At 41.6% G+C, this 16315-nt stretch overlaps 1 protein-coding gene across 2 annotated transcripts in view; it reads right to left on the bottom strand.

The window, feature by feature from the left end:
* Positions 1-13440, bottom strand: part of CCNYL1 (cyclin Y like 1) — a 37018-nt gene extending 23578 nt beyond the window's left edge. Inside the window, exons 1-3 of one of the 2 annotated variants that reach the window (XM_005672131.3) lie at positions 12794-13440; positions 2270-2344; positions 452-486 (exon numbers count right to left, since the gene is read on the bottom strand). In XM_005672131.3, coding sequence (XP_005672188.1) covers positions 452-486; positions 2270-2344; positions 12794-13019 — 336 coding nt within the window. In that variant the 5' untranslated portion in view covers positions 13020-13440. The remainder of the gene's footprint in view (positions 1-451; positions 487-2269; positions 2345-12793) is intronic. The other variant, XM_005672130.3, reaches the window with a different exon arrangement.

Genomic DNA, 16315 nt, shown 5'->3' with positions numbered 1-16315 from the left:
CTAATAATGTCAACATTGATTCTAATAAAAACTGTGATACATGTTGAGAGAACAGAGGGAGGGAAGTAAGGTCACGGTGGTGTGAGGAAGCAAGCTTTTACCCGCTATGACAAGAAGTCAATGGATAGTGCTAAAAATTCACTTAGGCTTTTAGTACTTTGGTTAAAAAACAAGATTTAGAATTAAGGTAAATTAATTTAAAACAGATCTTTATACTATAACCATGTTATTGAAATTTAACTTAAATATCAGAATCCTTAAAAAATACGCAATACAAAGCCAAAGACTTTCCCGAATATATTCGATAATTAGGAAAACAGAGAAGATTTAGAAAATCTACGAAACAGAGGTCCATGCTAATAGTTCTGAGTCCATTGTAGTTCTTAGGCATAATGGCAGACATACTTTCCATTCAAACTTTAATTTCTTAACTTTTCAACTGTTTACTTACATGGTTCAAATGGTTGCTCTTCCTCTTTTCTCGCACTAAGAATAAAAAAAATTAACTGATGAATTCTGATACAAATGTCACAGAAAGTAAAAGTAATTGCTAATTATCTGATGAATTACCAATATACAAAATGAAATAAAACTTCATTCTATTTATAATTTCCAATAAAAAATGTAATTTAAATCACCTAGCAAGATGAGTCCTATAAACAAAATCTAAAAACTTAGTTTTACTTTTTGACCTTATAGATATTCTGTATTGATAAAAATGAAAGATGTTCATTCAAAAAAGAAAAGGACATTGCAAATTAGGCCAAGTTAGAAATTTAGCTAATAAAAAAAATTTACCTGTTGCATATCCTAACCATACCCAGTAGTACTTACTAATTCTACTTTTACACACAACTTACTTTACTAATCAGGATCTAAGAGATGGACCAGTTTCTGGCCAGGCACTCATCTCTAAATGCACCAGTACCCCTGGAAGCATATGAACCACTTACCAGTAACTTACTAAAACCCTTTACAGAAAAAAACACAACTGGAAAGTTAACCTATCTTAAATGTTACATTTTATTGAGTGTGCTGACCTAACTGAACATATCTACAGCACATAAAACCATCTTGCTCCAACAAAAGCAAGAGAATAAAAGCTCAAACAGGGTCTTAGGCTACTCTTTCCCACACTGCCTTCTTTAACTCCAGACAGACATCACAGGCACGAGTTCTTTAAGACTGAGGAGAGAGAGGAGCCTGAGATGGCTTTACTTCTGTCTCAACAGTCTCTCTGCATATGAGCAGCCCATGGCTCTCCAGAAGCTGAGAAACACAGCACTCCTAACCAAAAATGATTGGCTGAAGTCAGGCAAAATACACACACAAGTTAGAAAGCCCAGGAACTTCCAGGTTGGCAAACATGTGGTGCACTCAGAGAGGGCATGGCCCTATGCGTCTTTTTCCATCTCACTGTTCCTGAGTTATATACTTTTAAGAAAACCAGTGACTTAATAGGAGGAAAAAAAAGAACTCTTCATTTTTTGTATGTGCTTCATTACTTCAAATATTACGAAACACTCACTTCTTACATTCCTGCTCTTGTAATCAAATGAAAAACTTAGTCACGTATGGCTTTTCAGCAAATAAACTAGGATTTAACATAACATTAAGATAAGCAAGTAGGAGTGCAAAAAATTCTACAGTTCTGATGCTCATCTTAAATCAAGAAAGACGTAGGAAATTTACACTAGTTTCACATGCTGAGGATAATCTGGGAAACCCTATAAGGCATGTTTGCTCTGATTTACCCTGGCACAGCACTACATTAGGATGAGAAGGTTTTCAACAGCTTAAAAGTTCTTAGTAGCACAAATCTGGGTGTGAGACAGGCTCACCTGGTTGAGCACTGCGTAAAACAGGGCCAAAATCCCAAGACTCAATCCCCATATACAGACAACTGATTTTTTATTCCATCAATGAAAACCTGTGACCTAAACTCTATGATTCATCTTTAACACATAAGCTCTTTGGAGCAAGCAGAAAAGGACAAAGTAGTATGGAGAAATGGATCACATTTAAATCACATGGCCAGTTGACTATGTTGATAAAGAGGTGGCAAAAGTATAAACAGACAAGTGTCAGTGTTCTCACTAAAACAGTGACAACTAAAGGAAAGTATATCACCACATATTAAAATAAGTGACTTACCATGAAAAAGTGAAACATTTAAACTACTGTTAAGAGTGTGTATAAATACTTTCTACAATACACAAAGTAAAAAGTTTTCAATCTTTTTCTCAGGGGAAAAAAAATACTGTCTTACCATCTGTTTGAGATTTGCTCAGGAAAATTGTGCTTGCCCTTGGGTGGTCAGAAGGGTTCGATTCAAAAGCTAAGTCTGTTTAGGAAGAAGAGAAAAAGGTGTGTGTAGTTGCGTAAAAGATACACGATTTTAAAAATAACTACAATAATTTTAATCACTTTTAATAGTCTTGAGAAAAGCTTTTAGTCATAACAAAAATGCAATTTTAGTAAAGCAACAATATAAAAATTCTCTTGGGAAACAGTAAAATTGTATAAACTCTCCATACATGTGGAATATGAAGAAAAGTCTATGCAACTTTTAGATGAATCATATATGTGACTCCTCTCCTACTTATGAATTAAAAATTCAGTCATCCTCCTTCAAGCTGATATTACTAGCCCACTCCAGGAACAGTCTCAAAAAGTAAGTTATGCTGTGGCCAGTTACTGTCAGACACCAGCTCAATATATCAAATATGCCAAAATCAAGGGAGTTGCTGTTGGCAAATGCTCGTCGGACAATCAAATGGCTAATTCTGGCTCTATTCAACAAATGAACTCATTTAGTTGGCTGTAGTTTATTTGGGGGCTATTCATCATGGCAGATTACATAAAAGCTCAATGTTCTAATCTATAGGGACACTTCCTTCCATGATAGGAAGTGATTTTTAACTTTGCCCTCTGTTTTCAAAGCTAAACTCTCACTTCTTCCTTCCATGATGCATGATTAATTTGGGGCTTCAATAAATAGTACTTTCTGATCACAGGGCTGCTTGAAAAAATTCTGGCCATAACTACATAAAGATGCAGCTGCCTGCAGCCCACCTTGCACCAAGATGGGACAGTCTTCCACTTAGACAGGAATACAAAACAAGCACAAGCCACCAACATGGGATAGTAAAGTTATCATTTGAAACAAACTTCAGACAGCTTCTCAGCAAAGTCCATCTCAAACCCCGTAAAGAACATTTTAAGAAACTGGACCAAGATCCAGATAAAGAATAGTGGTTAAGGAAATACTTCCCAAACCACATAATAATTGCTTTTTTTTTTTTTTTTTGTCTTTTGTCTTTTCAGGGCTGTACTCGCAGCATATGGAGGTTCCCAAGGTAGGGGGGTCTAATCAGAGCTGTAGCCAGCCAGTCTATGGCTGCAATGCGGGATCCGAGCTGTGTCTATGACCTACACCACAGCTCAAGGCAACGCCAGATCCTTAACCCACTGAGCCAGGCCAGGGATCAAACCCGCAGCCCCATGGTTTCCAGTCAGATTTGTTAACCACTGAGCCACAACGGGAACTCCTAATTGTTCTGTTTTTAAAAAAGGGGGTTTGGTGGTCAAATTGAAATACACTATATCCCTGCCTCTTAAGAGAATTAAAAGAATACAGTAATTGATATATTAAAACTAATCAGTCTAGCAATGAATTCTAACTCAGCATTTCACAAATGTATATACCTAGAATCCTTTTCCCTCAAAAAAGAATATTGCACAAACAATAATTTGGGACTTCCTAGTTTAACAGGAATCTGAGCCATCCATTTTAATGTTACTGCCAGCACTAGAAATTTACATAGTTAAACCGTTTTATGAAAATTCTTTCCCTGCATTTGAAGTTTATTAAGATACTGCTTTTGGAGAAAGTATTCTATTCAACATTTGTATGTAAAAGATCCATAAAATTATTTTAAAGTATTTTTTCCTCTACATAGTTGAAAAATGAGACAATTTGGGAAAATAAATTATTTCAGTTGTACACAAAGTGACAGAGACTTTCACAGCTGCCCCTAACCTAAGGCTTCTGAAAGGATTCATGACTGCTTACTTGTACCAAAATGAAAATAGACTACATTTGAATCTAAAAAATGAGCAGAAATGTTTGCCAAGTAATCATACTATTTATCAGTATCTATGGCAGGATAAAATTTAATACCCAGTTAAAAGGAAGCCCAAAAAAGTGCCAGAATCAAAGAAGAGCAAGCTTCTCACACACACTCCCGCCAAACAGATCTAAATACCAAAATCATCACTTATGATGGAGCATAATGTGAGAAAAAGAATGTAAACATGTATGTGTTGACTGGGTTACCTTGCTGTACAGTAGAAAACTGACAGAACACTGTAAACCAGCTATGATGGAAAAAATTAAAACCATTAAGAAAAAAAAAAAATCAAGAACGCTGGGGTAAAAGAAAAAAGCAAACTTAGCTCAAGTGACCAGAAAAAAACTGGCATTTCCCCTACCTTACTTTAGGGTTCAGGATTGGGTACATGATCCATGGCTGGCCAATAAATCACAGTGGTCCTGGAACTTCCCAATAAACAGAGAAGAAAGGCAGAGCTGTCCTCAAGGACCCCTGGCTGGCCTGGAGCTGGTGGACACTCCTTTCGCCAGCATGCAGGGAAAACCCATTCGGGAGAGAGCCACAGAGGAGAGCAGAACTGACACAGGCTCTGGGGAATCATTTAAGTCCTGGGTCAAGTAGTGCTTAATTTACACTGTGAACTCTGGTTATACAAGTCAATACTTTTTTTAAAAAATTAAGCTATTTTGAGATAGACTTTAACTTCCACCAGAAAGAGACCTGGTTAATCAGCAGTACTGATGATCACACTAAAGGTTGAGAGGGATAAAAGTCACTTGCTCATTTCTTTAACAAATATCTTATCATGGAAATTTGCATGAACCAAAACAATGCTGTTTAAAAATCAGACCATAAACTCAATCATTACTTCTCATTGCTTCTTATACATTAAAAAGCTCTAATTAGTATACAATCTATGTCTTACTAACAAGTTGCATATTCACTGTTTAATGAATACATATTGGCCCATCAAGTATTATTCCTGTACTGTACTTAATCAATCCTCTATTGCTGAGGTTTATTTGCTTACAAAGTCCTTTTTTTTTTTTTTTTTTTTTTTTTGTATGTGTGTCTTTTCTAGGGCTGCACCCACAGCATATGGAGATTCTCGGACTAGGGGTCTTATCGGAGCTACAGTGGCTGGCCTATGCCACAGCCACAACAATGCCAAATCTGAGCCATGTCTGCGATCTACACCACAGCTTATGGCAACACTGGATCCTTAACCCACTGAGCAAGGCCAGGGATCGAACCCGCAACCTCATGGTTCCTAGTCAGATTCGTTAACCACTGAGCCACAACAGGAACTCCACAAAGTCCTATTCTTAAAATATTATGAAAAGCTATCTTCACTTAGCTTTTAAAAATAATGGTTTTATCTTCTTAGTAAAGATCTTCAAAAGTGGGAATAGGCCAAAAGTTTAGCTCATTTGAATGGCTTAATGTATAGTGCTAAACTGCTTCCTAATGAAGGTTACATTATTAGTGCATAATGCTACCATCAATCATGTTTAGTTCCCACCCCAGCTTTGAATACTTGAAAAAAATTTCCTACTGATATGAATGAGGAGCCTCATTGTAGACCTAAGTTGTTATTTCTTTGGATTACACAGTTCAACCATTTTTCCAAAGTTAACAGTGTTATTTCCACTTTGGTGAGCTGCCTATCATTTGTACATCCTGATATGTACTGTACACACTAGGGCCCTAACGTTGTCAATTTGCATGAGGTTTTCAGAAAACATTAATCTTTCATTTATAGTCTATGTAACAATTTTCCATATAACTTGCACTTTTTGCTAATGATAAATACCAAATCAGTATTTCAAAGAATGGATGTGTAAGCCATTAGACAGTAAATTCACATATACAAAATATTTTTGCACTCGTTAACTGTTTCCCCAAGAGCCTAAGGAGACTACGATCAAACCTACTACACTCTTCACTACCACAAAGATAAAACTGCCAACTTTTTTCTTGGCTGCATTTGCAGCATGTGGAAGTTCCTGGGCCAGGGATCAGAACCCTGCCACAGTAGTGCCCCTAGCCGCTGCAGTGACAACACTGGTCACTGGCCCTTAACCCACTGAGCCACCAGGGAACTCCAATACTGCCAGCTATTAAGCAAAGCATTATTACCCCCTCCCCTCACATTCCCCCACACACAACACACACACACAGTAATTTAAAGAGATTTCAGTAAAAGATTTCAATTAAAGAAATTACTGTGCATCTTATAAATTCTTCCTAAATTACTTCTTTAGAATCCTCTAAGAATGTTTAACCCAGGAGAAATATTCTTAAGCTCATGATCAAAGGTTATGATTAAAATTGCATTTTAAGACCCATCGCTTTTGTATTATCAGTTTATTGTTCTTTTGGCCATGACCACGGCATGTGAAAGCTCCTGAACCAGGGATAGAACCTGAGTCATAGCAGTGGCCCAAGCCACAGCAGTGACAATGCCAGATCCTTAACCTACTGTGCCACAAGAGAACTCCCAGTATTACCAATTTAAATTGCAACTTATTTGATGACATGATAGATCAATGTAGTAAAAGTATGATTTAAAAAAATTAAACTCAGGAGTTCCCAATGTTGCTCAGCAGTAATGAACCCTCCATGAGGACGCAGGTTTGGTCCTTGGCCTCGTTCAGTGGGTTAAGAATCCAGTGTTGCATGAGCTGTGGTGTAGGTTACAGAGATGGCTCAGATCCCATGTTGCTTTGGCTATGCTGTAGGCCAGCAGCTGCAGCTCCAATTCAACCCCTATCCTAGGAACTTACATATTCCTTGGATACAGCCCTAAAAAGACAGGCAAAAAAAAAAAAAAAAATTTAAACTCACACCTTAATGAAAACACTCCTCAGAGGAAACCTACAAAACACCACTGACACTGAATACTGCTTTCTCTCCAACCTAAGAGTCCATCAGTTGTAAGATCCATCTCAACTGCAGATGTTAAAAATGTGAAGGTAGGAGTTCTCATCATGGCTCAGTGGAAACGAATATGTGGAAATCAGTCTTTCTGAAATATGCTACTTTCATCAGAAAATTTCTTGTTCACTACCCTTTCCCTCTAATATTCTGACAAGGAAAAATTATTTATTAACACTTTATGACAGCATAATTTTAACACTCTTAACCTTCAGTAATGCATTTCATTTATTCTAAATTGCCTATATCCTCACTTTTGTTCTTAAATAAGCAAATACACATTTCTCCTGCTTCTGTCATGTAGATTACTGTGATCTCTCCTTGCTTTTTTCATGTAACATATCTTGAAGATTAAGTCATAGCACTAGAGAGAGCTTTTTTACACGGCCACAGTTCACCACTATGTGGATGTGCCAATTTATTTTACCCGTCCCTTAGTGGACATTTGAATTATATCCAATATTTTGCTGTCAATAATAATGCAACAGACACTTTGTGGATATGTGGTTTCATATTCGTGGGATATATCTTCAGAATAAATTACTTTAGTAGATTAAGCAAGGTTGTGCCAACATCCCCTTCATGAGGTTGAACCATTCTGCATTTCCACCAGCAACACAAGAATGTAACTTTCATCCATCTCACCAAAGAACGCAGCACCAAGTTTTTGGATTTTCTCCAAACAGGAGAGGAACTATAGCAGTTTTATTCTGCATTTCTCTTAGTGTGAGGATATGTTTAAAGCCAATCTGCATTTATTCTTCTGTGACTTATCTACTTTTAGGTCACTCAATTTCTTCAAGCCAGCCTATTTAAGCATCTCACCCAAACTACTACACCAGCTGCCTAACTGGTCTCCCTACTTCCTTCCACCCTCACCTGCACTTTAGTCTATTCTGACACAGCAGCTGGTCTGATCTCTCCCTGCCCCCCCCCCTTTTAAAGAACATCATTCCCCTGCATATAATCCTTCAATGACTTCCACTACAATTAGACTAAAATCTATATTTTCTGTCAAGGCTCACTAGGCATAAAGGGTCTTAATCGTCTATGCTCTTCCTCCTGGCACTCTTTCACTCAGCCATAGCCACCCATCTTTCTGTCCTTCACCTGCATCAATTTATTCCCAAACGAGGAACTCTGCACAGAAGCCTCTTCTCCCACACCCTCACATGGATCCCACTCATTCTTGGGGCTGCACACAGGTCATTTAAAGAGAGTCTCTAAACACTCCACGTAGGAGTTCCTGCTGAGGTGCAATGGAAAGGAACCCAACTAGATCCATGAGGATGCAGGTTCCATCCCTGGCCTCACTCAGCTGGCCATGGATCTGACGTTGCCATGAGCTGCGGTGTAGGTCGCAGACGAGGCTCAGATCCTATGTTGCTGTTGCTGTGGCATAGCAGCAGCTCTGATTCGACCCCAAGCCCGGGAACTTCCAAATGCTGAAGGATCCGCAGCCCTAAAGAGCAAAAAATAAACACCCCATGTAAAACTGCCCTCCTCCCCAGCCCGTTTCTCTCATTTTCTTTCTTCTCAGTGTCTCACTACCTGACATGACTCATGTGTATCTGCCCCTAAGGCATCTCTAGAAAGCAAGGACCTGAGTTAGGGTATAGGCTTTATCTTGTATAACCACTGTCTGTCCTGCCTCTGGAACAATGCCCAATAATCATTTCAGTGTTCCTCAAACCAGTTAAGTTTCTCCCAGTTTTCCCACATCATCTAAGATTTCTTCTAATGCCACCTTTTGATGTGTCTGTCACCTAGGACCAATATTAATTTTAGATCTCTTAGAGTTAGTACTCAGAATCAAAGACACAAGACAGGTTACCAAGAACCACAAAAACCTCTTGAAAATCTAATGTTCAGTGAAAAATCAACGGTAACTTCAATTTTGCTTCTTAGGGCCATGCCTGAGGCACATGGAAGTTCCCAGGCTAGGGGTCAAATCAGAGCTACAGCTGCCGGCCTACGCCACAGCCACAGCAAACACAGGTTCCCAGACCCACTGAGCAAGGCCAGGGATGGAACCCGCATCCTCAAGGACACTAGTTGGATTTGTGTCTGCTGCTTCACCATGGGAACTCCTGGGAAAATAACATTTAATGTTAAAATACTTTTAAGTACAAAATGATTTACCCTGCAAATTTAATTAAGTATTAAGACAAAGCATACCATCAGAATTCTAAAGGGAGGTACAATGTATCACTTATGCGTTCCCAGAATAAAGCATTATAATGGGATCATAAAAGATGCTCAACCATGTAGGGCAGGTAAATGAATGATGCTCCAGCCATTCAATGGTGCAGTCAACAGTTACTATGGGGCAGGCAGGAGAGCTACATGCAGTTTCATGAAAACTCATCTGGGAGCAGCTCTCTCTAGGTGTCAGCACAGTTCCAGGAGTTTCACGTCATTACCTTTCTTCATGACAATTACAGAGCTGCACATATAGAACAAGCTAATTTTTGTAAAATAAACAAAATGTTATGTATACGTACATACAAAAGGTTCAGGAAATATCAACACCAAAATATTAATAAAAATTCTGGATATTCTGAGTATGAGTGAATGACTTCTGTATTTTCTAAATTTTTTACATCAGATGTTTATTGTCATCCAAATATGTAAAAAAAAAGGGGGGGGTGTTTAAAATAGCTACTGGAAAGAGGAAAGATGTGTTGCTCAGAGGTTTTTCCACATAATATTGCCAACTCCTCCTTTACCCACTCCTCATGGGGGAAGGGAGGAAGGGATCACTTGAGCACCTTTCATCAGAAAATTGGCAAAGCTGCTAAGATCAGAAAATAAGGGCTGTATGAAAGGTTGATGAATAAGATAATGGGACCATAGCATCTTTTGTATTAATGACACTACTATTGGTTACATGAGGCACACTGTTGGATAAAGGCAAGGTAGCAAAAAAAAAAATTCTCTGGAGTCTATCAAAACCTACACTAGGTTCTTAAGCACTCTCTCTTTGAAATGACTTGAAATCACGTTCATTGACTCAATGTTTCTGAAGACCAAGACAGGACATCATTTATGTCTGATTTTGTCTAAGTAGCCAAATAATTCTTTACTGTAGAAAAGCCAAAATGTTTTATATCTAAGTAGATTTTCTCAGTTTCCAGGGAAACTGACACAAAACTGTCTGAAATAAAAACATTAAGAGCAAATTTTCAATGTGTCTGTACTTTACATTTGGTGTTCAGACCTTGTTTCTAAGGAAACGGTAACAGGTAAAGGCTGAATTTGAGGTTTCTCTTATCACTTTATTGAATGACAAAAAAAAAAAGAAAATTTCAAATTTTAACAGTCATGTTAAACATAAAAAGGTAAAGTCCTTTTTTTTTTTAGGGCCACACCTGAGGCATATGGAGGTTCCCAGGCTAGGGGGTCCAATCAGAGCTGAAGCCACAGCCACAGCAACGAAGGATTCTTAACCCACTGAGCAAGGCCAGGGATGGAACCCTCATCCTCATGGATGTTAGTTGGGTTCGCTAACCACTGAGCCATGATGGGAACTCCAAAAAGGTAAATTCTTACCCATGAACTCTATTTTTCCAACTTTCCTGATTTAATACTCCTTATTATACACAGTCCTATGCTAAATGCTTAGTACCTTACCTGTCCTTTTCCGAGCTTCTCCTAATACCCTCCCTGTCCAGGGCATTCTCTGCTTCAATTCAAGGTCACCAGACAAAAACTCTTTAAAATATATCAACCCATTTACCTGACTGGTAAAATTTGGCTATTTATGACTTTTATTCTTACCCATTGTAATGAACATTGAGACACAGAATGGAGAGGTAAATGTGGCTTGTGAGTTGTGTACAATAAATGCAAGTGGAATTAAAACTAAAGTCGAGATGGGCCTTTCTTATGGCTAAATTATAAAACAGGTACACTCTAGTTTTTTAAGCACTCCAAGAACTGAATTTGGCTATCTACCACCTCCACATCTGTTTCCCCTGCTCAGTAGCTGTGTCACATAATGATTTTAGAGAAGTCTTGGTTTCTTCACCAGGAATACAGGGAGAATATACACAGGCCCTATTTGTGTGGAAGGGTCAAGTGAAATATACATGAAAATATGTTATGAGTCCTAAAAGAACTATATACAGCTCTAATTTCGGTCTCTCATTTTACAGTAATCAACCACTAACTGATTTGTAACATCACTCAGAGGCTTACCTTATAGCAACAAGCAGAGTAGAAGTTTCACAAGTACTTACATTCTTTGTGTTTAAAAGTTACATTTAATTCATATGATTTGTTCATTCTTTTACAATATCTGAACATTCTGAAAAGGGAGTACTTTCCACTTACAGAGCCATGTCCATTACATGGGTGAATCCACAGGCTTAACTACTCTGTTAAAGAAATTAAGTAAGCCCAACTAAAATTTAAATAGAAGAGCTATTAAGACGTTTCCTCTATGAAATAGCCTCTGGCAATAAGTGGGCTACTAGAGCTTCAACATCTTTATGATACAATGTTTTCTACTTCAAAGAACAGTCTTTATTAAAGAGCCACAGTGTTACTCAGAATTTCTTTTTAACCTAGAGCCATCCCTTTCCAAAATTCTAGGCAGAAATCTCTCCCTTCTCTCCTCCCTGGCAACCGCCCACCCCACCCCCAGAGTCCCTCCCCCCATAGTCATTTAGTCCTAAGAACTTTTACCTGAACATTCTTCCAGTTGAATAGGAATTCTACCGGCAGGAGGGGGGGGGGTGGGGGGGGGGAGAAGAAAGGGAGTCATGGAGACACTTTTCTGCAGAATCTGACATCTTAACTCCCAAATCTTCATATTACAAATTAAAATCTGAATTTGCTTTCTTCTGTTTTGAAACGTTTAACAGTCTGGTGAATCACCTCACCTCTTCTTTAAAACTGGCAACGTGTAAATGAAGTCGGTTAAGGCTGCGGGGCTGAAGACAGTTGTGTCCAAGTGGGAATTTGAAAGTAATCAGAACCCCGTGGGTTCGAATTTGGGTAAAAAAACTATTCTCTGCAGCCGTGGCAGTAACATTTCAAACGTTCGCACTTATTTGAAGCCCCCCGCCCCCAATCATTTTCTTTATTTTCGTGCTCAAATTACAGTTAGAAGGAAGAAAGCAGCTTCTATCAGGGCGACTGAAAACGTTAAAATTCAAATAATTTTACCGAAGAACGCCATATAGACTCTGTCGATCTCTATTTTGAACTTAAATAACAAATTCTGGAATGCGTCTAAATTGTATCAACTGCCTTAACTACCTTACCTGGTTCCTTCACTTAGGTACCATCTGGATAGGTAAGGATAAGGAGGTGGGATGGATACGCCATAGTTGGGTTATTTAAGTTTTCACTGAGAATACAGAGACTATACCAGAAAGTCTTTATAAAGTCCCACCAGGCGTTAATAAAGAGCCGCAAACAGGAAGGGTCGCAGACCGGAGGGTCTCAGACTGGGGTGGGAAATGGGAATGGGGGAAAGAACTGGGCTTTCGGGTAGATTAGAGGAAAAAAGACTGGCTGGACGCGACGGGAAAAGAATAAGGGGTGGGGACGCCAAGCAGAACCAGCCTTCATCCCCGGTGCCCAGCCCTGGGAAAGCCAGCTCCGGGCAGGAAGGAGCCCTAGGCGGCGGCTCCCTCCCGGGGGAACCCTGGGGGCGGCGGAGGCCAGAGGTAAGCCCGAGAACAGATGCAGCCGGCCCCGCGAGGGGCGAGGTGCGCCTACCACCGCCTTACCTTCGGGCATCTCCCGGTCGCTGATGTGCTGCAGGTGGTGGCCCTCGCCGGCTCCGTAATCCAACTCAGCTGGTTCCACGGCAGCCGGCGCGGAAGCTACTGCCACCGCGTCCCCAGCCGCCGCCTCACAGACTTCAGACTCGTAGTCTGGCTCCACCGGCCCCTTGCGCCTGCCCAGCTTGGGGCTGGCATTGGGCGACAAGCAACAGGACAACGTGTTCCCCATGGGGCGCCTCCGCTTCTGGCCGCCACCTCCTCGGCTCGCCCTGCGACTCCGCCGTTCTCAGCAACCGCCCCCTCCCCCAACAATGGCGAGGCCGGCACGGGCAGCCCCGGGCTATGCCGGGGCTGCGCCGCGCATGCAGACGCGGCCTCGGCCCCACTCGCCCGTCCGCCCCGCCGCCGGGCCCGGGGCAGGGCTCCGGCCCCGGCCGCACCCCCGCCGCCGCGCCGCTGCCGCCTCCCCGGAGCCAACTAGTCTGTGAGGGCGGTGACCAGACCGGCTTATTTAAAAGGGGTGGGGACCCGACAAACGCTGAGACGCGCAGCCACTGCCGGGAGAGAGCGCAGCCGGAGCTCCTCCTCCTTCCGCCGCCGCCTCCCGACTGAAAGCCTCGCCTGGCTGGCCCCTGCCAACCGGAACGCGTCCTTTGGTCACCTGGTTACGACGGACCAATCACATCTAGAGTTCCCTCCACGCGCCCGCCTCAAGCGTAGGCACGTGACTCATAATGCCCCGCCCCTGCCCATCGGCGCTCCGCCCCCCGCGAGGCGCGCCCTGAACTCTGGTTTCCATTCATCTCTCACGGCTCGGAGCTTTCCGGTCCTGCGGAAGCGTTGCGGGAGTTTGTTAACTGAAGCTGTCCTGGCTGAGCGGGCTCTATAAAATAGCCCCTTAAGTAAAGAGCCAGTTCGTTAGCAACTTGGTTTCGCTAGGTCTGACGGCTGGCTCATTTGATGTACTGCTCAACGAACTTAGTTACACCCGAATTGTTGACCGTTTTTGTAACTAAATGCTCCTCTGTTCTGCCTTCAGTTTGACCACAGCAACCCCCGGGGCCCTGGTCTTACCTTCAGTAAAAAGCTGTGGCAGTGTCTTGAATAAGACTCGAGGACACGTCACCCCTACACTTCCTCATCGGTAAAATAGGCACCGAACTCGTTCCTTCCACTTCTGAAACGCGGGGATTCAGCAACTCTTTCTCGCCAACGCATAAAGCACGTTTTTCTCATACAAAATTGAGAGTCACAAAGTGGAGTACCACGGTCTTGAATTGATGAAGGAGGTTAACGATAGCTAACATTTGGCGAACACTTAATACGCGCCCGACCCTTTCCAAGTGTGGTGCTCATTAACCCTTGAGAACAAAACCATCAGGAACACAGATTTTCCATAAATTAAATAACGCTCCCAAGGTCACCTAATTGCTCAGGGGTATGGCCAGGATTTGATCCCTGATAGTGTGGATCCCTAAAGGGGTGGGGACGCCAGGCAGAACCAGCCTTCATCCCTGGTGCCCAGCCCTGGGATTGTGATTATCAGGAAATAAAGACAGAAATCAAATTTGGTTGGAAGTGGCACAGCATATCAGGATTTTATTTTATTTTTAAGGAGGGACAGCTTTTTGATGTGGATTTTAAAATGCTTTCCCTTCATTCAGCATTAATTAGCGCTCCCTATGTGCCCGGCATTGTGTTTGGGGAAATAACCCTGCCCTCAGTGAGCTTAGACACCTGAGAAAAACAAAGGCTTTGAAAGTCCAATTGTCTGAGGCCACACTGCTGCAGAATACTTGAACCTGAAATTCAAACCTAGATCTGCCTAACCCCAAAGTAGATGCTGGGGTAAAGAGTTTGAATTGTTTCCCAGAAACATGAGAATCATTGAATGTTGTGAAGGTAAGATGTCCCTATCAGGTGGTTTGTAGTTAGGTCACTCTGGACAATAAGGAGGATTGAAGGACACAACAGGACCAATTGAGAGACTTTATATTCATCTAAAAGAAAAGAAAGGGTTCAGACTGAAAGCAGTGGCAGACTGGAGTGGAAGGAAAGGATATGAGGCCATTTGGGAGACAGAAGTGCTTGATGACTAGATACAGAGGAAGAGAGAGGGAAAGGAGAGGCAAAATTTGCTGCTAATGGAGTTCCTGCTGTGGTGCAGCAGGTTAAGTATCCAGCGTAGCCACAGCTGTGGGGTAGGTAGCGGCTGTGGCTTGGACTCAATCCCATAGGTGTGCCAAAAACAAACGAACAAACAAACAAAAAAAAGCTGCTCAGGTTCCAGCTTAGGGAACTAGGTAGAGAGCAGTGACTTTCTCCGAAGTAGAGAATGCAGGAAGAGGAAGAGGTTTGGGAAGATCATTTTGGGGTCTGTTAACCGGAACATGGAAATGGAGCTCTCTGCTTGAAAACTGGGTGTAAAGCTCTGCAGGCTAAGTCCATTCTGTGATATCCCAACATACGTTTTTTAGAATAACACATATATTAAATCAACCAAAAAAAATGTGATTGGGAGAACTTTCTAATGTTGACAGCTAAGAATATCACATTTTTCATGAAGCAACTTGGAATCTTATGGTTTTAGTAAATGAGGCATCCTATGTAAAATAAATCTGTTAAATGAAAACAACATTTAAGGAGTGCTTCTCCTGGAATAGCAGAAACAAATCCGACTAGGAACCATGAGGTTGCGGGTTTGATCCCTGGCCTCGATCAGTGGGTTAGGGATCCTGCATTGCTGTGAACTGTGGTGTAGGCCGGCAGCTGTAGCTCCAATTCCACCCCTAGCCTGGAAACCTCCATATGCCATGGGTGTGGCCCTAAAAAATATGAAAAAAGAAAACAACATTTAAAACTGTATTGTCATTAGAGTACATACATAGTAATTGAAGCCATGGTAGAGAAGTAATTGCCTTGAGAAGATGTGAGGAAGAAAAGAAGGAAGGGAGGGAGGGAGACTTTGAAAATAGGGAGATTTGGAGTTCCCATCATGGCTCAGTGGTTAACAAATCTGACTAGGAACCATGAGGTTGTGGGTTTGATCCCTGGCCTTGCTCAGTGGGTTAAGGATCCGGCATTACCGTGAGCTGTGGTGTAGGTTGCAGATGCAGCTCGGATCCCGCATTGCTGTGGCTCTGGTGTAGGCTGGCGGCTACAGCTCCAATTGGACCCCTAGCCTGGGAACCTCCATAGGCCATGGGAGTGGCCCAAGAAGACAAAAAAAAAAAAAAAAAAAAAAAAAAAAAAAAAGAGGGAGATTTAAGTGGCATTTAAGTAAGACTGCCAAGGGAAGCAGTGGAAATCAAGGAACCCAAGTATTAATCAGGAATGGCCGCTCAGATGAGTCCCGGTGGGTAGGGATTACATCTGCCTCTCATTTCTAAAACAGCAGAACTTCAACATAATATCTGGCCAGCAGAAGCTCCATTCATAATTCACTAAATAGTCCAATGCTGTCCAGAGGGCAGAAAAGCTACAAGTACCATTGGCTCTGTGGCAACTGGATGACTGTGGATGTGT

Source organism: Sus scrofa, chromosome 15 (assembly GCF_000003025.6).
Source record: "Sus scrofa isolate TJ Tabasco breed Duroc chromosome 15, Sscrofa11.1, whole genome shotgun sequence".
NCBI classification, from domain to species: domain Eukaryota; kingdom Metazoa; phylum Chordata; class Mammalia; order Artiodactyla; family Suidae; genus Sus; species Sus scrofa.
Note: the sequence above shows the minus strand (reverse complement) of the source record. Positions and strands in the feature narration are given on the sequence as shown.